Source organism: Amia ocellicauda, chromosome 7 (genome assembly GCF_036373705.1).
Source record: "Amia ocellicauda isolate fAmiCal2 chromosome 7, fAmiCal2.hap1, whole genome shotgun sequence".
NCBI classification, from domain to species: Eukaryota; Metazoa; Chordata; class Actinopteri; order Amiiformes; family Amiidae; genus Amia; species Amia ocellicauda.
Window position 1 is genome coordinate 31964890 of NC_089856.1, and position 22474 is coordinate 31987363.

At 37.8% G+C, this 22474-nt stretch overlaps 3 protein-coding genes and 2 long non-coding RNA genes across 5 annotated transcripts; 1 reads left to right on the top strand and 4 right to left on the bottom strand.

Annotated features, from left to right (window-relative positions):
• Positions 1–2398: 2398 nt before the first annotated feature.
• On the bottom strand, positions 2399–3064 carry LOC136754082 (uncharacterized). The gene is made up of 3 exons (XR_010817527.1): positions 2968–3064; positions 2717–2768; positions 2399–2580 (listed from the first exon to the last, which is right to left on the bottom strand). It is a non-coding gene; the product is annotated as an uncharacterized LOC136754082 (long non-coding RNA).
• A 457-nt stretch (positions 3065–3521) lies between these two features.
• On the top strand, positions 3522–4211 carry LOC136754084 (uncharacterized). Its single transcript, XR_010817528.1, has 2 exons — positions 3522–3698; positions 4150–4211. It is a non-coding gene; the product is annotated as an uncharacterized LOC136754084 (long non-coding RNA).
• A 1327-nt stretch (positions 4212–5538) lies between these two features.
• Positions 5539–11775, bottom strand: LOC136753250 (carboxypeptidase N subunit 2). The gene is made up of 2 exons (XM_066709207.1): positions 11617–11775; positions 5539–10762 (listed from the first exon to the last, which is right to left on the bottom strand). Exon 2 carries the CDS (start codon positions 10751–10753, stop codon positions 8288–8290), a length of 2466 nt encoding a protein of 821 aa, XP_066565304.1. The 5' UTR covers positions 10754–10762; positions 11617–11775; the 3' UTR covers positions 5539–8287.
• A 441-nt stretch (positions 11776–12216) lies between these two features.
• Positions 12217–14957, bottom strand: LOC136753253 (carboxypeptidase N subunit 2). Its single transcript, XM_066709210.1, has 2 exons — positions 14836–14957; positions 12217–14238 (listed from the first exon to the last, which is right to left on the bottom strand). Exon 2 carries the CDS (start codon positions 14218–14220, stop codon positions 12577–12579), a length of 1644 nt encoding a protein of 547 aa, XP_066565307.1. The 5' UTR covers positions 14221–14238; positions 14836–14957; the 3' UTR covers positions 12217–12576.
• A 2585-nt stretch (positions 14958–17542) lies between these two features.
• On the bottom strand, positions 17543–21289 carry LOC136753252 (leucine-rich repeat-containing protein 15). Its single transcript, XM_066709209.1, has 2 exons — positions 20988–21289; positions 17543–19871 (listed from the first exon to the last, which is right to left on the bottom strand). Exon 2 carries the CDS (start codon positions 19864–19866, stop codon positions 18163–18165), a length of 1704 nt encoding a protein of 567 aa, XP_066565306.1. The 5' UTR covers positions 19867–19871; positions 20988–21289; the 3' UTR covers positions 17543–18162.
• Positions 21290–22474: the final 1185 nt, after the last annotated feature.

The window sequence follows — 22474 nt, forward strand, 5'->3', positions numbered from 1 at the left end:
GAGTGTGCTGGCTGATGGGAGATCCGTACTCACACACTGAAGAGTCCACACCTCAGGTTGCCTAACTGAAGGCGAAATAAGTTAGATCTTGTTTAAAGCTCTATGATGCCAGCTGCCTGAGACCCGTTTCACAAAAACAACATTATCTTGACAACAATCTGTAAATGTGAGAGAATGACTTAAGCATACATACCATGGTGATCACTACGTAAATAAAATAACACATTTCAAAGGTACATTTTATTCTGTACAAATACAAGTAAATACAAACTGTAGAGGTTTATGAAAGATGAAGTGATTCTGGCAGTGTAATAGCCCTGACCAAGCTACTTTCTACGAATAAGTAGATTTTTAAAGTAAACATGTAGGTTCTGGAAACTCTGTGTTTGTGTGTATATAGATAGATATAGATATATACAGACATATAGATATATGAAATTGTATTTATATGAAGTGTCTTGTATGAAAATACATATAGTGTATATCATGATCTTAAGAAAGTAAGGTGAATCTTAAAGTAATCAAGCTGTAGGTATAGTGTCTCACGTTAACGTTAATGGGGTCTAAGGAATTATTAACCCTGTCTGGTGTAAGGCTGTGGAACCTAATGGTTTTAGTGCATTAACTCCCTTGCTGATGAGGCACTTTTAGTCCTGTGGCTCTGACCCTTTGTTAATTCACACAGCAACTATCTGATTTTCCAAACACTGCATGAACTGCGCTGAAGCATTGTACTCTCTGCCTATTGTGTTTCACATTGTAAATAATGGGCCCTCTTCCTCCAGTGCAGCTCCGCTCTCCTCTCCCAGGCTGAACTGTGCCAGAGAGCAGCATGGTGCCCGGGGTGTCTGAACTCTCAGCGTGAGGGAGAGGAGAGGTTGACTCGAGGTTACAGGTACTTTTTATCCCACTTCCCAGGAGAGCTCCAACATCCTGCTGCTAGAAATTTGTCGTCCAATTCCCCTCTTTCTTGGAGAGTGTCAGCGCGGGCCCCTGATGAGAGATTTGTTGATATGATAACTCGATTAGGCCCGAGGATGGATGACACGGTGGCAGAGAGCCAGCGGCACCCAGGGAGTCTGTGATCCCGCTCCTTAACCTCTCCTCGGGAGAGAACAAATTATAACTGGTAATTGGTTAATAACCTACCCACTTTCTGACACTATCAAACTTCCGTTTCCAAACATGCTCCTGGGTCTAGTGGAAGAAATATCTGACTGTGGTTTAAATCCCCATCCCCAGACTCATGTTGGTTGGTGAGCTCCATTTACCCAATGAGATGTGAGTTTAGAGGTGACTTGAAAACACGCATTTAATTCCCTATGCTATATGAAATAAGTTTGAATTAAAAAAATAAAAGGGTAAATATTTGAAGATTGTTTTGAAGTGTAGACCAATGAATTGGTCAAGTAGGGCCTTTGAGCCATTGTACTTGCTGATGTTTTCAAGGTGTTGCCATCTGTGTGCCCCTCCTCAGCCCCTCACTTCTCCTTTCTTTATCCCCACTGACCTGGTTTTCCTCCATCCTTTCTTTTTCCTCTTTCCTCCAGAAGCCACCCTTGAGTGGCTGACCACTGGCCTGTGATGGCTGCTGACTGCGCACTATTTGTTTGCCTTTGTAAACTTCTCAACCCTGAAAAAGGAGGAAGAGGAGATGGGCTTTCTTTACTTTTTTTTTTTTTTTTTAAGAAATTGCTCATTAGAAAGAATGTGCAGCCCTGCATGAATGGACTAGAGAGAAAAGAAAAGAAAAAGTGGAGGCCATAACAGAATACCAGGCAGACTCTTCATTGTGGATTTTCTAGAAGGTAAAACAGAGATAGAAAGTACCCAGAATGTGTTCAATGGAAGATACTCATACCTTGAGCTTGTTGTTCCAATATGCTTTGAGCTCCTCGGCCCACAACATATCCAAGTCTTTTTGCTGAACCTTTCAACTTTTCAGAACATTAAAGACCCACGTTCTTCATTACCGTAGGATGCAGTCAATGTATTTATTTACACTGACTTTTATCCCTCCTTGTGGATTGTTCCTTTCAGATATATTCCTACAAGAAGCATTGCCTTTTGAAATGCCATCTCATTTGCCTTATATTTTCAGTAAAACATAAAATGTGAATTCATTGTTCTGTGTAGATATTGTAAACATGTATGGGTGTATAGATCCCTAAACATTTGGAGACATACGTGTTGCATTTCATATAGAAGAGAATCTGGAGAGAGTCAGCGCCTCCATCTACTTATTAGACTATTTTAATCATAAATCATTGTTTATCACCAGTGTTGTATTTAAATTAGGCAGTTTTCTAATTGACACTCTCCCCTCTCCTCTAAAAACAAAAGCAAAACAAAAACCTGGGATGCACTCAGAAGTGGGCATTGACCAAACCTTGTTATGTTTCACTGCATTTCATATGAGAACTGCAGTGCTTGCCGTCATTTTGATTGCAATCATTAGCTAAAACATGATGAAAGCCTGTGGAGTCTGCTGGATTCTTCACTGGGCTGAAGTCCGGCAGATCTGATCACGAAAAGTGAAACACGTCTTGGGCTCTTTCTGGTGAATTTACTGTTACTGTTCTGAAAGAGGAATACCTTTAACAGTAATCTGGTTTTACAAGGAAATGTCTGTTTTCCAGACATATTCACACTGATATACTCAACATTACTAGTCAATTGTGTGGTGCAAGTCATTTTTACATGGCTTATTGCTCACCTCACTTTCCACAGTGCTGTATATAAGTTCCTCGAGGACAGAACGGTATTGCCTGTAAAATTAATAATTGTATCCTGATTTGAGATCTACAATAGGTAATAAAACATAAGGACTTTGCATTAAATTATATACAAAAATGAATGCAGCTTATTCCTGACTGTATTGAGTTATTCAATTTAAAAAGTACTCTGTTGAGATTTTGAGAAAAGTAATAGATTGTTGTGCATAATTTAAGTGTGTATTATACTTACATTTGTAGTTCTGAAAGTCCAGACGAATTTCACAAAGAAGGGAGTACTTCATACTTCTGTAGCCTAACGTAGCAGATTTAAATTGAGTAGTCTAATTATTAAAGATGTATGTAAAGCAGAATTTGCTACATTTCAAACAATTCCACCTGCTGAGTGATATCCAATGTGTGACACACTTCTCTGCCAAATCAGAACTGCTACTTATATATTTATATAGGCCTCTTCATATGTTCCACCAGGGTGACCAACCCTGGTCCTGGGGACCCCCTACCCTGTTCCAACCGAGCTCTCAATTAGTTAATTGAAACCTTATATGAACTAATCATTTCCTGAATCAGAGCCTTTTATTTTTTTTTAAGCCAGTATGGGTTTTAAGTATATAATTGTATACACAACTTATTAAAGAACCAGCTCTTTTATTACACAATTGAAAATGTCAATACTAAGCAGATTGCTACTTCAATTAAGGTTCAGTTGGGTCATCGTTGCATAATGATAGCTGGCAAACGTACAAGACCTGCGTTCAATTGATGAGTTAGTTAATGACACGCATGCGTCCCCAATGACGGGGGAGAAGATGTTGATGAACACAGGTGAAATTCATTTGAAGTGCCGTTGTTTGCCAACTCTAAACTGTGTAACTGACACAAAGGCCGTATCTTCAGATGGCAACACACTGGCGTTTGCCCCGGAGACTCCGCTCGTCTTCTCTCCCTCCGGGATGTTCTGTGGTAATTACAATATTATCTACCCACACTTGTACAAAATAAACGTTCTTGTCTTGTCTATTTTATTTTTTTCATTTCCGAATAAGCATACTCTTTTTCTGCTGCGATACGCAAATCCCTTTTAAAATAGTAACATTATTTATGTAATTGGGTAGTTATTTACTTGCGGAGGGAGGCCATTTTAATTCAATAGGTAAGCTTGCAAAACCAGCATCACCGTTCACGTCTGGTACACTACACAACTATCCTTTATAGTTATAAAAGCGTAATTGCGACAATGTGTGGGTTTATGCAATGTGCATTGGGTTGCAGTGCTGTAGCCGGCTGCTGAACGGAATCTTCCCTGATTTAATGATTGTTTTTTGTCGGCTCAGTTTAGCAGTTTTACTTGATTTGAAGGCTACATTAAACCCGTTAATTTTAATATAACTTGTGGCACTTGTTTTCTCTGCAGTGTTGGCACAGCTGTCTCTCACAGTGAAAGCTCTGCGCAGCTGTTGAGCGCAGGCGGTCAGGTGGGTGCTGTTTGCTGTTTGCGCTATATTATCTGCTAAACTTGCACAAGATGCTGCTGAGAAGGTTTATAGTCTTATTATCCCCATTTTCTAGTCAACCACATTTTATGTATGACAAGACAGCGGTGACATCTAGTGGTTATATTCTGCATCCCATAATGATCATGTTCTTTATGTCTCAGAAAGTAACCTTTACAGCTACAGGGCTGTGTCTCTGTACATTGTATTAATACAATACAATAATTTATAAAGAGGGTCCTATGCTGCTGGTTCTACCCCCCCGCATACATTATGTATTCAGCATGTTTTAAACTTTTCACAACAGAGCAAACTTGAATCAGGATCTTCTTTTAACTTTCGACTTTGTACTCCAAACCCATACGTCTCGTACCTTTAGGCTGCAGTACATCATTTTGGGTTTTATACAGACTGCCATCTGTTTATAATATTGAAGGTCTAATTAATAAAGAAAATGCAGTTCAGAACAGTTTGAAAGTTTAAATGACGGACGCAGCCTCTGGGCTCTTCCCAGACACACAAGATAATGCTGCTTGACCGTGCTAATATGACTCTCTTTGCTTGAACAATGGGATCATTCAACACTCTAATAAGAACTGATGACAAACCATTTGATCCCCCTTCTTTTTTCCCCCCGTCTTAATGGATAATTAATTGTTTTGTGCCAAACACCTGTGATAAATTAGACCTTAACGAAGGTTTAATTGAGGCATTAAGTAGTTTGCCAACAGATATCCCCTCAAGGCAAGTGAGATCCTCTGCTGAAGTCTGTGACGTAAGCTGCCTTGAAGGATCTAAGGGACTGAGGTTGTTTATATTGTAGTGTCAACCTGTGACCTTGTGCCTCTAAAGCTACTCGGATAACAGACAGAGGGAAGGGGGTTATGTTGTAAAGAAGGTGACTGAGGGACTCTAGTGTTCTTGTAAGAGCTGGACCACTTCTAACTAAACCCTTTTAAATTGGCTAATATAACTGCTCTTGGTCAAATGAGCAGGGGGCCTTTATCTATGTATTGCCAGCTTGCACATTACCATTGAGTAGCAGTAGACGCTGTATTTGGTGAAGAATTATGATGCTTTGTCAGTATTTTTTACATTAATACATAAAGCAAAAGAACAGTTATTCTGGTATTCTACAGTGACAGGAAATGCAATGTGGTAGGCAGTGTTATTTGGTAATCAATTGCTCATTAATGTTTTATAAATAGTCTAGACCTTTCAACATCTTCTGTGGAAAATGAAGTTCATCTTAATATGTGATTTTTGGAGTGAATAAACGTAGGAGACGAAGCCTTTTTGTGAGTTTAGATAAAACTTTATGCTTTATGCCTCTTTTATACTTAGGACACAGCTTTAAGACTATGTCCACTACATCTACACAGAGAGGCAGCAGTGTCTACAATAGAGCACTTGTTTTGGAATTCATTCAACTCCATTATACAGACATGAGCTTTACTTCTGTCCAAATCAAAATGTTTTAATAAAATGCTTTGAACGCAAATGCAATCATAATAATAATGTTGCCTGTTTTCTTCAGAAAATAATTGTCAAAGTATGATTATCTCAGTAAACTTTTCATACCTCTTCTCAAGTGAAGAGATTTGAAGCCCTTACTGTGTATAGTTAACCTTTTGTTAGTGTAATTAAACAATGTATTAGTCAATCATGCATTGACAGCTGAGACTGGGGAGAAAATTCAGAAGCACAAGATGTTGCACAATCTGCAAGAAAATGTCAGGTGTATGTTGCCTGAATAATCTATTGAATCTCCCTCTGAATTCAGTGGTTGTGAGTATGCAAGAGCAATCTGATTAACAACCTGAAGAGATGTACATGTTAAGTGACATGAAACCGCAGTATCTGTTTGAAAAGATTATACATTTAATTGATCACAAAATTGATCTCCTAACCTATTCTTAACATCTCGGTTGATGCTTATTTCTTTTTCTGTTGAAATGGGGGAAAATGTATTTGTGTATAGCAGAGTTTAAATTCCATAACTGGTTAGAGAGTTAGGATTTCATTCCTGGGTGATGTGACAAAGGTCTGTCAAAATGAATTTGAATTCCTGTGAGGGCTTTGAACGGCATTGGAAGTAGACATCACTTTGATGGGATTACCTTGACAACATGGGATTAAGGCCTAGTTTAGAATACTTCTTCCATGTCGGGACCCTTCAGTCCAGCCAGTTTACAACCTGCATCACAATGGAAGTCCGATCAATCATCTTGTGTCAGAATCCAGCCCTCCAGCCTAAACAAGGTCTGAGCCCACATTAGAATATCTGAGGGGGATGAAACCGGGCCTGCTGTTTGCCACACCCTGGCCTATTTGAAGAGCCCATCTGAATAAATAAGAGCTGAAAAGCTTTGATGCAATCTCAAGAGCCAGGCTGTACTTTTGCACCATCTGTGACTTCCTTGAGCAGTCTTCCTTTCAAACTCAGTGATGGTTAACAGGAGGTCTGTTTCTTTCTGTCATATAAAAACATTTTAATATTCAGTGGCTTCAAATCAAGTATTTCTCAAGTTTAATGTTTTGTTTGCTTGCTTTTGAGGAAATCTATATGCTGAAGGCTCAGTTCTCTGTTCATAATCCTTTTTGCCTCTTGTCAAAACACCATTCTCAATTTTAAACTCTTTAAACTATTACTGTTATGCATATTTATATTTCATGGCAATATTTGTATTCTAGGCCTCGGCTTTGATACGCTCAATGGAATATTCTGTTAATGAATTGTGTAAGTAATTATTATAGGTGCTTGTGTACAGTGCATCCAGAAAGTATTCACAGCGCTTTGCTTTTTTCCACATTTTGTTATGTTACAGCCTTATTCCAAAATGGATTACATTCATTGTTTTCCTCAAAATTCTACAAATAATACCCCATAATGACAGCATGAAAGAAGTTTGAAATCTTTGCAAATGTATTAAAAATAAAAAACAAAAAAAGCACATGTACATAAGTATTCACAGCCTTTGCCATGACACTCAGAATTGAGCTCAGGTGTATCCTGTTTCCACTGATCATCCTTGATGTTTCTACAACTTGATTGGAGTCCACCTGTGGTAAATTCAGTTGATTGGACATGATTTGGAAAGGCACACACCTGTCTATATAAGGTCCCACAGTTAACAGTGCATGTCAGAGCACAAACCAAGCCATGAAGTCCAAGGAATTTTCTGTAGACCTCCGAGACAGGATTGTATCGAGGCACAGATCTGGGGAAGGGTACAGAAAAATGTCAGCAGCATTGGAGGTCCCAATGAGCACAGTGGCCTCCATCATCCGTAAATGGAAGAAGTTTGGAACCTCCAGGACTCTTCCTAGAGCTGGCCGCCCGGCCAAACTGAGCGATCGGGGGAGAAGGACCTTAGTCAGGGAGGTGACCAAGAACCCGATGGTCACTCTGACAGAGCTCCAGCGTGTCTCTGTGGAGAGAGGAGAACCTTCCAGAAGAACAACCATCTCTGCAGCACTCCACCAATCAGGCCTGTATGGTAGAGTGGCCAGACGGAAGCCACTCCTCAGTAAAAAGCACATGACAGCCCGCCTGGAGTTTGCCAAAAGGCACCTGAATGACTCTCAGACCATGAGAAACAAAATTCTCTTATCTGATGAAACAAAGATTGAACTCTTTGGCCTGAATGGCAAGCATAACATAACATAACAAAATGTGGAAAAAGTGAAGCGCTGTGAATACTTTCCGGATGCACTGTATAAACGTGTATAAGCATCTGTCTAAAATATAGATGCATTTAGTAAACATACTAATTTCACACTGTATATTTCAGTATACATTCTTAATTGTATTACACACAAACTTTACATGATTGCAGCTTTAGTGTGATGCTTACATTATATTTTCAAAACTAAACATTAAAAAATACTTTATTTTGCAACATTTCAACAGTTAATTGTTTATTGACTATAAAATAACGGGTGCCCACAGAGTGTCTTCTGTCGGCTTCTATTGGATGTCTACCTACGTATGAGACCTATTTAATGAGACATTTCTGTAAATGATAAGACATGACTTAATTTCAAATCCCCACATTTTCACAAAGCCATTGTCTCAGTCTGCATCAAAGGCTGAAGAATCACCTCCTTCTTGTAGGAAAAATGCACCAGGTTGACAGCTGCATAGATCTTCTCTTCATGCATAAGAGACTTGTAAAGGGAATACGAATATCCGACCAAGACCACTGTGCAACAAATTTCCACAAATAGCATAATGGTGTATGACACCATCAGCCACTCGCAGTAGGACATGCTGCTACTGCTTTGGACACCATATGAATGGATTGCTGCTCCTGGAGTGGAGGTAACAAACCCAGTTGTTGTCCAGGTGGCTGTAGGTGTAGATGTGGATGTAAATGTGGATGTAAATGTGGTTGTCTTCATTGCTGTAGTATGGGTTGTGGTAGTTGTATAAAGAAAAGTAGTGTCTAATGCTGTGGTTGGCGCAGTGGTTGTGAGTTGTGTAGATGTGGAGGTCACCTGCTTGGTTGTAGTGGCCACTGTGGTTGGCAATGTTGTGGTCATAGCAGTTGTTGTTTCTTCCTTTGTTGTCGTAGGCCAGGTTGTCATAGTCAGGATGGTTGTTGCAGGAACAGGGACCGTGGTCGTAGTTGGAGCTGTAGTTGTGGTTGGGATCGTAGTCGTAGTTGGAGCCGTAGTCGTGGTGGGGACCGTGGTCGTAGTTGGAGCCTTAGTCGTGGTGGGGACCGTGGTCGTAGTTGGAGCCGTAGTTGTGGTGGGGACCGTGGTCGTAGTTGGAGCCGTAGTCGTGGTGGGGACCGTGGTCGTAGTTGGAGCCGTAGTCGTGGTGGGGACCGTAGTCGTAGTTGGAGCCGTAGTCGTAGTTGGAGCCGTGGTCGTAGTTGGAGCCGTGGTCGTGGTGGGGACCGTGGTCGTAGTTGGAGCCGTGGTCGTGGTGGGGACCGTGGTCGTAGTTGGAGCCGTGGTCGTGGTGGGGACCGTGGTCGTAGTTGGAGCCGTGGTCGTGGTGGGGACCGTGGTCGTAGTTGGAGCCGTGGTCGTGGTGGGGACCGTGGTCGTAGTTGGAGCCATGGTCGTAGTTGGAGCCGTGGTCGTAGTTGGAACAGTGGTCATGGTGGGGACCATGGTCGTGGTGCGGGCCGTGGTCATAGTTGGAGCCGTGGTGGTGGTTGGAACAGTGGTCGTGGTGGGAGCTGTTGTTGTTATTGGGCAAATAAGCTGTTCCTTTAATAGGGATTTAATACTTTGTCCCTTTAAATTGTCAGGACTTTCACATGTCTCTGGAGGAGTCGTTTTGACCTTGGCTGGATTTTCTTTGATCCAATTAAACAGATATATTAAATGACAGTCACAATGCCAAGGATTATTGTTTAGAAATACTTTTCGAAGACTTGGTAATGTGCCAAATATGTATTCAGGAAGCGTTGTCAGTTTATTACCCTTTAGATTGAGAGTGGTCAGTTTAGGCAAATCGTAGAAAGTCTTGTTGTCTAAATTCTGAAGGAAATTGTTTTGTAAGTTCAGGTCTGTGAGCTTCTGAAGACCCTCAAAATACTTACTTGACAAATTGGCAAAGTGGTTTCCTGACAGTTGAAGTTTCTTTAGGTTTGTGAGGTTACTGAATATCCCCCAGGGGAGGCTAGTAAGGTTGTTGTTTGCAAGACTAATCTCAGTTAATTTGGGCATTGGTCCAAAAAGAGCAGGGGGCAGGCTTGTTAACTGATTATCATTCAGAGTGAGCTTCTGCATATTAGGAAGACCAAAGAAGATCCCTGTCGGTAGATCAGACAGTGAATTCTTATCCAGAAATAATTTGTGTAACTTGTTATTGTTAGAAAATAAGCCTGGAGGCAATGTTTTAATCTTGTTGCCATTTAGTCCAATGTCAATCAACTCAGACAGATCATCGAAGATCCCATCTGGAATCACAGTGATCTGATTCTCATAGAGTCTGAGTTTCGTTAATTTTCTCAGTTTTGTGAACCACTCAATTGATAGGGATTGGATGTTATTTTTGGCCAAGTGAAGAAAGAGCAGATTTTCCAGCTGATTGAATGCTTCATTCGAAATTGAAGAAATCTGGTTGTTTTGCAGACTAAGGTCTTCCAAGTTTGAGAGATTAGCAAATAACCCCTGCTCTATGGTTTGAAGATAATTTGTTGTTATTCCAAGTATTTTCAAGGTACTCAAATTATGAAATGCACCCACAGGCAGAGATGACAGTTGTGTGTTTGAAAACTCAATTTCTGTAATGTTAGTCAAACCTTCAAATGCACCAGCTTCTACTGAACCAACATAATTATTCAAGAAAACCACCTTCTGTAGAGCTTGTTTGTTCATGAAGGCCCCAGATTTGATTGTTGAAAGTCTACTGTTCAAAAAATAGACTTGTGTTACACCACTTTTTATAGTGGCGGGGATTTCTGTGACATTTTTGTAGACATCTTGATAGGGTTCATCATAGTCTCCAAATGCACAGTCGAATAGAAAGGGCAGAAGAAAGATTACAATTCCCTGATGCATTTTATCTCCCTGAAAAACAGTTTTGATGTTATCAATCACTACTGCACATTATATATATTACATAGGCTAATGCTGTGTTGTGGAATTTAAAAGAATAGTTTTTGAAAGATAATGCTCACATGAATAAAAATGCAACTGAACACATGATTCTCGGATGTGTGCCTGTGGTATGTCTGGGTAATATAAAGCAGTGGGCAGCAGAGGAATATTCTTTTCTCGTAGACTTAAAACATGCAACTGAATTAAGGTCTGGTTTTATCTCAAAACTATAAGAATGATGGCTAAGGAATATGTCTTATATGCTTAGAAATATAGCATATCATGAGTATGAATATAATTATTAATATCATAAGCAAAGTAGTCTGAGTTTGTACAACTGAAGTATTGCTGAAGTCTTTAAATGTAATTTTCAAGTTTTTAGCCAGACTGTATATCATTTTAATTTGATCAGAACCAAAGTAATTTTTGTTCCTAAATTAAATAATCCAAAATAGCACATTGCCTTGATAGATATTGTAACAAATATAACCATTTCCTCATGTGTTGCTCTAGTTGTTTAAATCTGTCTTTGCTTTTGTTTTTGCTTCCTATATTAAGCACCCCTTAACTATTCGATTAGGAGTCTGTCTACCCGCACTGTATTTTGATGCGTTCTCCTGTGCAGTGTGTTTTGGATAAGGTTTCCTCTCTTGTTGCTGCGATGTGAAAGAGCACAACACAGGAGCTTGTGTCTCCCCTGTGTCCTCACTGGCTGTATATGGTGGTTTAAAATGTGCAAAAATGATAGATTCAATAAATGTCATTCTTTATAGTTGCTATTTCTGCCTAATTGCTTCTATAAAGTAATAAGAGGTATGCCTTACCCAGATCCTGCAGAAATGCCACCGTTAATGCTGTTCAGAACAACACTTTCAGGTGCGTAGCTACTTTGGTGACTAGTGAAAGTTACACATTATTTTCAATCGGCTGTCAGCATAGGCCTCTAGTTTTACACCGTATCCAATAGTTGTCTTTTGGGTGTGTTTCTAATTATTGCGTCTTGCAAGCTGCTGATAAGGAAAAGGGGCAGATGACTCGAGCAACTGAGGTCCCATCAAAACAACCGTTAACTGTAATTTCCAAATGGAATTATTAACCCAGGTGTTTGTATTACTAACAACAGGATTATATGCAGATTATATTTTTAGTTTGTTTACGTTGCAGAATGATTTTGTGTACATGGCAATGATTGCCATTTAAAGCAAATCTACAATTTTAAAGCTTCCCCATTCACAGTATGATGAACCCTAGGAAATATCAGTGTCACAGGGTAAATGCAGAATTCACACTAACAATTTAAATATTTTGACCCAAAATGTATTCTAATACATTAATAAAATAACAGTAAAATATTACATGGCTAAAGAATTTCCACTACAGTTGTTTTAGAGTAGATGTTTCAGTATAAATTATTTGATTCAGAGTACATTTTATTTTTCCAGTTTTTATTCAAATATATGCAGTTTAATGTGTCACTGACTGAAATTAAAGCATAAAACAAATAAACAAAATGTAACCCCTTAAGCTGATAAACCCCTCTGGTACGCTTTAAAGGGCACCAAATCCATGTGCTTCTCTTTAACCCATGTGTACTCTTCACTGTTTTGTTGTTTGTCAAGTGGTATCCCATGAAAGCTGAGACTCTCAGCTTTCTAATGATTTGAAAAATGTACGTCCCCCCATTGTTACAAATGCAGATGTATACATAGGATTAATTAATTTTATATCAAATATAATAGGGGGGAAAATTAGGAAGGGCAATACATAAGTCGTTAGTACAGTCCTTAAATAGTAATGGATATGGTTGTATTCAAACACTGAGAGGTTACAGTCCAGTTCTTTTTGAAGATGTAATGAATTCGTTTTGCATTTTCATCATGAATCTGGGCTTCAATCTTAATCTGGGGACATTTTGGTACATTGCATGTTATGGTGATCATACCATTTGCTTCACTGAGAGTGCAATGCTTTGTAGTTGTTTCAGTTTCAGAGAGTGATGCCTCTGTCACTGCAGCCATGTTCTCCTGACCCTGCAAGGGGCTGTGGGAGGCTATCTGTTCAGCTCTGCAGGCTGTATTATTCATGGGTGCACAAGAAAGCTCAGCTGTCTGCAGATTGACTAGGCCCCGTCCTCTCAGGGCCTCTGGGCTCTCACACAATATTCTGTTGGCATGCTCTACACTGTGGACGTTATACTGAACCCAGTTGTAAAGGTACATCAAGTTGCAGTCGCAGATCCAAGGATTTTCATGCAAGGACAGATAGGGCAGGAAAATTACAGCATCTAATAGAGCTTCAGGAATTGTACTCAGCTGATTGTGGGAAAGTCGCAGGTTTTCCAAATTATATAGATTTTGAAATATTTCAACATCCAAAGAAGTTAAGTTGTTCTTATGCAGGTAGAGTTTAGTGAGGTTTTCTAGGGAATGAAAAATAGTCTTTGGCAGAGATATTATCTGATTTTCTGACAGACTAAGATGTTTTAGTTTGGTCAGGTTTTGAAATACATCTTCTGAGGCAGTTAAAATCTTATTTCTATCCAGGTGTAAATGGGTTAGGTGAGGTAGATGTGAGAAGACGCCACATGTGAGCTCGGAAAGATGGTTGTGTTCAAGATTTAAAATCTTCAGTTGTGGAGGAAGCAAGCCAGGTGCCAATTCCTTAATTAGATTTCCTCTGAGATTTAATTCTTCTAAAACAACCAACTTGGAAAAAACATCTTGAGGCAGAACCTCAATCTTATTGCCATTCAAGAAGAGTTTCTGAAGCTTTAAAACATTTGAAAATACATCAGACTGAAGTGTGGCTATTAGGTTCTCATTCAGCCAAAGGCTTTCTAGATTTGTCAGACCGTTTAAAAAATCCTTGGTGACATGTGATATCATATTCTGTGAAAGATCCAGAACACGGAGCTGATGAAGTTTACTGAATAAATTATATGGAAGGTCTGCTAGTAAATTTCCTTTGACTTGCAGGATTTCCAGGTTTAGCAGTTCATCGAAAATGCCGCTCTCCAGAGTACTGAACTTATTGAAGTTGATGAGCAGTTTCTTTAGTTTGGTCAGTGAGCTGAAAACATCGACACCTATTTTATGAAGCCGGTAGTTGCCACTTATCTCCAGCTCCTGCAGTTCTGTCAGCTCGTCAAAAGCTCCCTCTGCCACCGAAACGATGAAATTATTGACAAATATGATTTTTGTAAGATTTGGACTGCTCTCAAAATCTCCGGGTTTGATATTGGTCACGCTTGTTGTCATTATTGTCAGCTCTTTTACATCTGAGGATAAGTTGGCAGGAACATGTTTGACGCTTTCGTCTGAGCAGAACACTTTGGCTGGCGTAAAGCACTGGCATCTAGTTGGGCAGCTGTGACCATGGCAACAGAGCTGCAGCAATATGAATATGGCAATGGCAAATTCCCTGGTCATTGTAATTGCAATTGTATTCTGAGAAAAAACACACAAAAAAACAAGTTAATCTTGGAGCATTTAATCAGGAAAGCACCTTTTAGAGTTGCTGTTATGAGTTAAGTTACCCTTAACTCAGTAATTAAATTGGAAACTTATAGACACTGCATTAAGTCTTCCAGAAGAGGGCAGCACAGTAAAGGAACAGCCAATGTCTGATAAATTGCTTCCAAAACAATCTGAAGAGTAAGGATTATGATCGAATAAAAATATAAGAAAATTCAATGCGCTCAACTGGAAACTTTTTCTAGTTTTATAATGCTGGCTATATTCAAATTTCTTCTTAAAAAAAACAACCTACATTTTTGTTCAAATCAAATTTTGAGGCATGCGGTGGATAAATGTGGAAGTCATTAATTTTCTGTAAAGATAAAAAATACTACTGAGAACTTCCTAGTTCGTGGGCATACATTAACCACTGGCCCCTGTATTCTCACATTCAAGGTCAGTAATGAATTAACAACACATTTTCAGCAAAAGCAAAAAAACTAAAGAAATAGTTTACATGTTTCCTTCACATTTTTTAAACAAGCAATAGCCTTTAAATTCTTGATGAATTTAAAAAACAAGACTTACCTTGTTCCAATTCAATATGTACTCACAAAATAAGTGTTAAAAAAACAAGATTGTCCTCTACAAAAGCTGGTCACTGCTATTGCACAGTGTACATTGAGTCACTGCGCAGTGGGACTGGCCAGATTTGAAGAATGAAAACTAACATGTTAGGCAACACTTTGTAATCGAGAAAATTAAGCTGCAGAAATTAAAAAGTGAGAAAAATCTAAAATAGTTTATTACATCAAAATAAAGAATTTTACTGAAAATATATAATTTGTATTATTACTTTATAAACGATGTGTGTACAATGCTGCTCAGAATAAATATGAAAATAGTGCACCTTAGCCTTGTAGATTTTAAAATTCTAATCAAAGACCAAACAATGAAATACAGTTTAGTCTTGCGAATTTTGTTTTAATAAATGTGAATTATACATTTCAAATAACTCAAACATGCAATGAGGAAATATGTTTTTTTGTTTTTTTTTGTATGCTTACATAGTATTTTTCTTAAAAAGAAAGGTTGCCTACATAACTCTAAAAATTGAATTGTACTTTGAACTTGAGTAAAACTATGTAAAGTTCACTCGCCTTTGTCACAGCAGGTTTCTGGGCAATGTTTTTCAATGTAACCAAAACTACAACAAACTTTTAAAGGAGCTTACCATATGAAAAGCATGAATTGCTCTGCTTTTATACACAACATATAATATTATAACTACTATAATGGTTCACAAATTATAATGTGGAACTACAACAATGCTGTATAATAGTTCAAATCATATAATCCCCAATTTTTATGAGGAAAGAAATCTACAGCCAAATGTATTGACCTTTTATTTCTTTGTGTTCTAAAGGGTGATGTTAACTTATACTGTTGATACATCATAATGAAGTTAATTATAGTGATTTAAAATACCATTTATTTTGCTGAATATTTATCTAAAGCAAAACATATTGGTTATTTGTTTGCTTGTGTGATGTATTATCTTTAACAAAATGTTCCAGTGTGTTCACTACAGGACTTTTTAAGACATTGTAATGGAACAGCTGGTTAGCTCAAAGTATATGTATAAGTAATTTATCTACCACTGATTCACTTGAAACATGGGTGGTTCCCTCATTTATTTTGTTCCTTTTGACTTTACTGGTGTTCCTCAAGGGAATTTAAGTAGGTTTTGCTACAGTACTTGTCTACTATCTTTCTCAACACTTGGTTTTTAGACTTTGAGTTTCACCCCCCACACACACACACATTTCGTTCAATAATTAAAGCTGCTTAACTACTGCTTGGTGGGCCTCATCTTATCTTGTATTGCTCTGGTACAGTGTAGCTAGAGCTAACTGCTTTTACTTCCAGTTTACCAGGGAAGTCACGCAGTTTCTGCTTTGAGGTTGAATGGCTGTTAACAGAAGTATATTGCATGGGTACCAGGACACTGCATCTGGTTAAATTCTGTTTTTAAAATGTGCAACATTGAGTTAGCTACAGGAGTTGCCTTGCCTGACATTTCAAATATATTTTGGAGAACTTGGATATATGATTGGAAAAGAGGAATTCCATATCCTGAATATATTCAGTTAAAGGGTTTCTTCAGAGTCTTTAAATAGTTCTTGTAAATGTACAGCAGCCAGTAAGTGGCTTACATGAGCCAAATGTGTTCATGGAAAAGTAGAGTAATGAAGTCTGTGAGTAATTTCAGTTTCCTTCTTTCTGCCTGTGGAAAAAAATAGGTTAGTTCTTCGGTGTACGTAATCCAATTCAGACCATTTCTTATAGAGTGACTTCTATAGCAGGCTTTACTTTAATATGTTGAAATTAAGCAAAATCTGTAATTTCTTCATATTTACTTGATTTATTTTTTGTATTATTTTTAGGCGAGGAAAAGGTGAGATTGTATTCAGAAAATCCCGTTGTACACGGGGCATAGTATTAAACAATTTAATTTGGGCTCTGTATCAAATATTCAAAACTGATATTGCAATGGCCAAATAAATAATCATGACATACAGTGAATATACAGTGAAATCAAATATAAGCCTATTCTTGGTAAAAAGAAACACAATACCACAGTTTCAATCAGATGTTTCTTTAATGGAAGATATTTTGAATCTCAAATCTTAATGATGTTGCTGAAAAAAAGCAAAACTATAATACATTTGATAACTTTGATTTGATGTTGTTAATAGTTTTACTTACTTCAGACACTGACTACCACTATGCATCACACATCAGACTATCTTAAAACACCTTGGCAAAACACCTTTGTCGTTATGGATATGTTGATTTTAGCTTTTAAAACCTTAGTTCAGGTTGTGTATAAAACAATAACTGAAAAATGTAAATGTAATACAGGTAAAATACATATTTTTAAAAAGAATCCTGTTACAGTTGATAACCTTAATATTTATGATTAAGAATTTTAAAATCACAATATTGTATAGAGATATCATGCATACATTCATAAAGCAATGTAGACATCTCTGTAAACATTACTGTAACAGTCTTATCCCAGCTGAATAGACAAATACCTGTATATAAATATACCACAAATTACGTTGGAAAAACTGACAGGCATTAAACTAGAAACTTAACCTCACTGGAGACTTTGTCAGTTCTTCACATCAATAGCTACATTATATATATATATATATATATATATATATATATATATATATATATATATATATATATATATATATATATATATATATATATATATATATATAATTGACCACAGTTTCCAAACTGTTTAAAATACTAATCTCTAAGCTGCTTAAAGTAATATATAAACCATAATATTGAAAGAACATGTTAGAAAATTATGAAAAATACAACTAACTATCACAAAACACTTAACTGCAGTGTTTCTGGCAGCTCAATGTAGTAGCTTGGTGGGGGGAAAATGTTGCCATAAAATTCACTCTATCTATCTATCTATCTATCTATCTATCTATATATATATATATATATATATATATATATATATATATATATATATATATATCAGAATAAAGTTATTTTAATACATCATTATTTTAAAACGAACCTATTTAATGTCCTCAGTACACATTTGCATTAATAGTACACATGGTGTTATATAAATTCTCAGACACTTAGAATCATTAATTGTTTTCACTAGAAGCACAATATTGCTAGGTAAAGTGCAGGCCTTAAAATACTGTTTTGAATCCTTTCAAACTACATTTACGGTTTATCATTCAATCAGTCTGCTTTATGAAAGTCTTTACATGGTTTGTCCTTAGTTCTTCATTTTGTTCATGTTCAAATTTGTGTTTCTAATTTGCATAAAAAACAAACAAATGAACAACAATGTATGATTGCTTAAATAACAGAATTTCTTGTAGAAGTTGGGTTTAAGTTTCCACTTGACTGTCTTTTTTTCCTTTTGCAAGCAATGCAGATTACCAGACTGGAAATAACAACTGTGCAGATGAGTACGATTATGATGATTAGGGCTTCCTTTGTTAGGCCTCCCCCCTTCTCCTTTTCAATGCCATTGTCCCCACTGTTGTGTGAAGGGCTGCTTTTCCATGGTGTGGTGAAGATGGGCGTGAATGTGCTTCTAGTTGTACTGGTCATGGTGAAATATTGCTGGGTTATCACAGTCGTGCTGGTGACATTCTCATCTCTGACATCTACAATAGGGGTACCTTTCAGTGAGGCTGGGGAAAAACAAGCCGTTTGTGTGATACTGGACACCTTGAGTGGGTTCAACTTCATCCATTTTCTCAAAGGATAGGTGTCCATGTCACATTTCCAGGGGTTATCATAGAGAATTATTTCTGTAATGGCATCTAGAGAGTTGAGGAGCTCATGAGGCAAGCTCTCTAAGGAGTTATTGTGGAGGTCAAGATTTTGTAAAATGGGGAGATTCTGGAATAGGTTTCCTGGCAGGGACTTCAAGTTGTTGTTTTCTAGGGAGATGTTCTGGAGAGCCACCAGTCCATTGAAGGTTCCCTCTTCCAGGCTAGTTAGCTTGTTTGTGTGCACAGACACCTCTCCCAGTGCCACCAAGCCCCTGAAGGCATCCCTGGAGATAGTGCTGATGTGATTCCTGCTCAGCACCAGGAGCTGTAGCTGGGTCAGGTTGTTGAATGCTCTGTCCGCGATGTGAACTAATTTGTTATTGTATAGCCAGAGTTCTCGGAGGGGCATAGGACCCCATACACCACTGGAAATGTTTACCAGGCAGTTCTCAAAAAGGGTTAGATCACTTAGGACAGGCAAGTTGAGGAAGATGCCCTCAGGTAGCCTAGATATATGATTGTTAGACAGAAACAGCTTCTTTAAGTTCGGTTGTTTGGAGAACAGGTCAGCAGGCAGGTGCTCGATCTGGTTGCCTTGTAGAGATAATTCCTCTAGGTTTGCTAAGTGGTCAAAACTGCCTGGTGGGATTTGCCTGAGCCCATTCTTTTGAAGTCTAAGAAACCGTAGTGTTGTAAGATTCTGAAATGTTTTCTGGGAAAAGCTGGCGATATTATTCCAAGCCAAGCTGAGACTTTGTAAATTTACAAGCTGGCTGAAAGCTCCTTCTGGTATGTAGTTTAACTGATTTTTCTCAAGATTGAGGTCATTTAAACTGGTGAGTGTTGAGAACATGTCATGTGAGATATTTTGTAGTTTGTTTTTATTTAATATAAGCTTTTCAAGATTCACCATGTTTCTGAACAATCTAGTTGGTATCTTTTGTAGTTTAGTTTGTGTTAAAAGCAGGACTTTGAGGTTTGTAAGGCTGTCAAATGCCCCTGGTTTTATCTCGGTCAGTTCAGGTGTGTTGGCAATAAGAAATTGTAAGGACTCATTTATTGCATGGAAATCATTTGAGGTAAAGATTGTAATATTGGTATAGGATATATCCAGACGTTCAGTGTCCGCTGGTATGGAGGATGGTACCTTGGTGACAGTGCCACCAGAGCATCGCACTACTCTAGGGTCCGGACACAAGCATTCATCTGGGCAGTTTCCATGAACAGACCGTACAACATGAAAACTGACCAGTATGTATAAGCAGCATGTCAGATCCATGGGCCCTTGAATGAAATGTGAAATATAATTAGATATGTTTGGTACATTGAACATTGAATTTTTGTAAAATATTTCTGTTACTTCTAACATATTCTGTCATAGTCAGTGATCAGGGACTATACAGTGGTTTTCACATACCAGACTGGAGACACTTAAATGCCTATACTTCCCAAATGTCATTTAATATTACATTGCAGTCATTACGTTATGCCATAGCAAAAAAAATCTTATGCAAAATCCATTCATCAGACTGAAGGCCTGTCTATGTAACTGAGTGATGTGTGGCTGTCGAAAATGACCAGTACAAATTGAAGGTGAATGGTTTAGTTTAGTTTCCTATATCTTTAGTGTTTATCACAAGGCATCTGATAAATACAACTCTAAACTGATTTGCTTTTAAGTTAACTTGCATTCATCTAAATAGCCCAGTGAATGGATTGGGTTTGAATCCAGGTACTGTCAGTCAAATGTGACATGCATTTATCACCTGTAATTTTCATTATTGTTTCCGAAGGTATGAATAAATGAAAATGGGCTCTTAATCTAGAGAATAAAAGTCTCATTACAAAGTATTTGTAAGTGTTCTCAAGAATATGACGAGATGGTAGCTAAAATACTGCAGCATTACAGCTACTTTTTGTTACATTTCAATGGAGCGCTCCCACAAAATCATAAGCCACAGGAGAGATATTTTTCCACTGTTGTACCAATTAGTACTTCAAGTGGTATTCTCTTGTACTGCTAGACTAGCTCTGCGTCTGTTTTATTTTATATTTATACATTAAAAAAAAAAAAGAAAAAAAGTCAGGCACACGATCTGTAGATGCTGCAGGTCTATTGATTCAAACAAAGACATTTTGAAACTCTACACATTGTAATTATACTACAACATTTGAACTTTATTTAAACAAACTTGTGTGATTGTGTGTGTATATATATATTTTTTTCTCCTTACTGAATTACCGCAAGAAAACAGAACTCAAAGACCAGACTTGTTGAAATGCTATTTAAATGACCTGAAATGAATGTCATAAACAGTAAATGAACAGTTACTTTTTAAAGAAAATGATATGATCTAATTTATTGATAACTATTATCTACATAAAACATACTCCACTTACCTTTTTTTAAAGTTGCGTTATGGGAGTGGAAAGCAGACAGGAGTTTGTGACCAAGAAGGTCTCTGTATCCACTTCACCCTACTGCTGCTCTGCTCCGTCTCCTCCCTTCTTTTTAAACCTCAAAAAATGACTCAGCAGTGGAAAATGATACAGATCTCACTCCCTCCTCCACTTCCACTTCTATCTTATTAGAATGTGGTATTGGAGACATTCAACACCAGGTCCCATTTACAGAAGGACTTTCCATTTGCCCACAAACTCCTCTCTAGTTTGGTGATTTAGGATTTTTGTCCAGCAAAGTCTGCATGCCAGAAAAGCCCCACCCTGTATTTCATACACATGGATGTGAGGCCCCATCTGCTGACGGAATGCGTTCTGCTGCTTTTAGGAGGTTTTCTTGGGATTATTATCTTCATACTTATCAGGCGGCCTGTTTGACTTCCCCAGCAGGGGGTTCATATAAGTTATGGGCAGGGGCGTAGGTTTTGCTTCAGAACTGGAGGGGGATACTGTCAATATTGGGTGGGGGATGTGTCCCCTACACCTATAGAGCTGGGCATACAATGTTGGGGTGGACAATTTAAGGTTCTCTCAACATAAACCACCTCCTATGTTTATGGGTGTTTGGAATCTGTAATTAGGGGCCCTTAGTTTGCTTTGCTTTTAAAAATAAATCAATAAGAAATGTTAATCAATTAAAATGACAGCACACAACAGCTGAGTAATTTTTTAACATACAACATTAGTATAAGCTATATAAAAAGCAAAGTCTCGACATAACTCAAAAACCCTGCCAACATTCACTCTCAGTGCATCCATTGAGCAGTAGGAGTAGCTCACTGAATGCCTGACCAGAGACACTTCTATATAAAGATATTTCATTTTGAATCAAGGAGACATTTGTATCCTTGTAAATGTTCTGTCCAAAGTGCATAGTAATTTCAAAATATTTGATTTGGCCAACAAATTTGAATTATTTTAATTTTGTATTTCTTTAAAAAAAGAGAATGTCTTTAAATATTGTACTTGTCTTAGTCGTTCCAAAGTTCAGTTAATGTCCTTGAAATGATCTAATCAAACTTGTAATGTGTTCTGTTACCTGGTGGTAATCACCCAATAATTGAATGGCCATCAATAATTGAGCAATCGTGTTTCATAACGCGAAAATTGAAGTTTCCTACCTCACTTCATGACTAATCACTGTGAAAATGCAAAATGCAGTCTATTCCTAATTGCTGTTGCATCTACATTTGAAGTACATAACCAGTTCATGATTTCTATTCACTGTGTATCCCCAGGAAGCTTTTTTTAAAATCTTTCAGAACCACTTATTTTTCTATACTGCGAATAATTAAAACAGCATGTTTTGTGCTCAGTGAGTGATGGAGTCTTTACTGATGAAAGCTTTTCATTAGACCTTCAGTGAAGCAGTGATTTTTGGGATGACGCTGGCTACTAGTGGGTTCAGATAATAGTTGATTCATTAT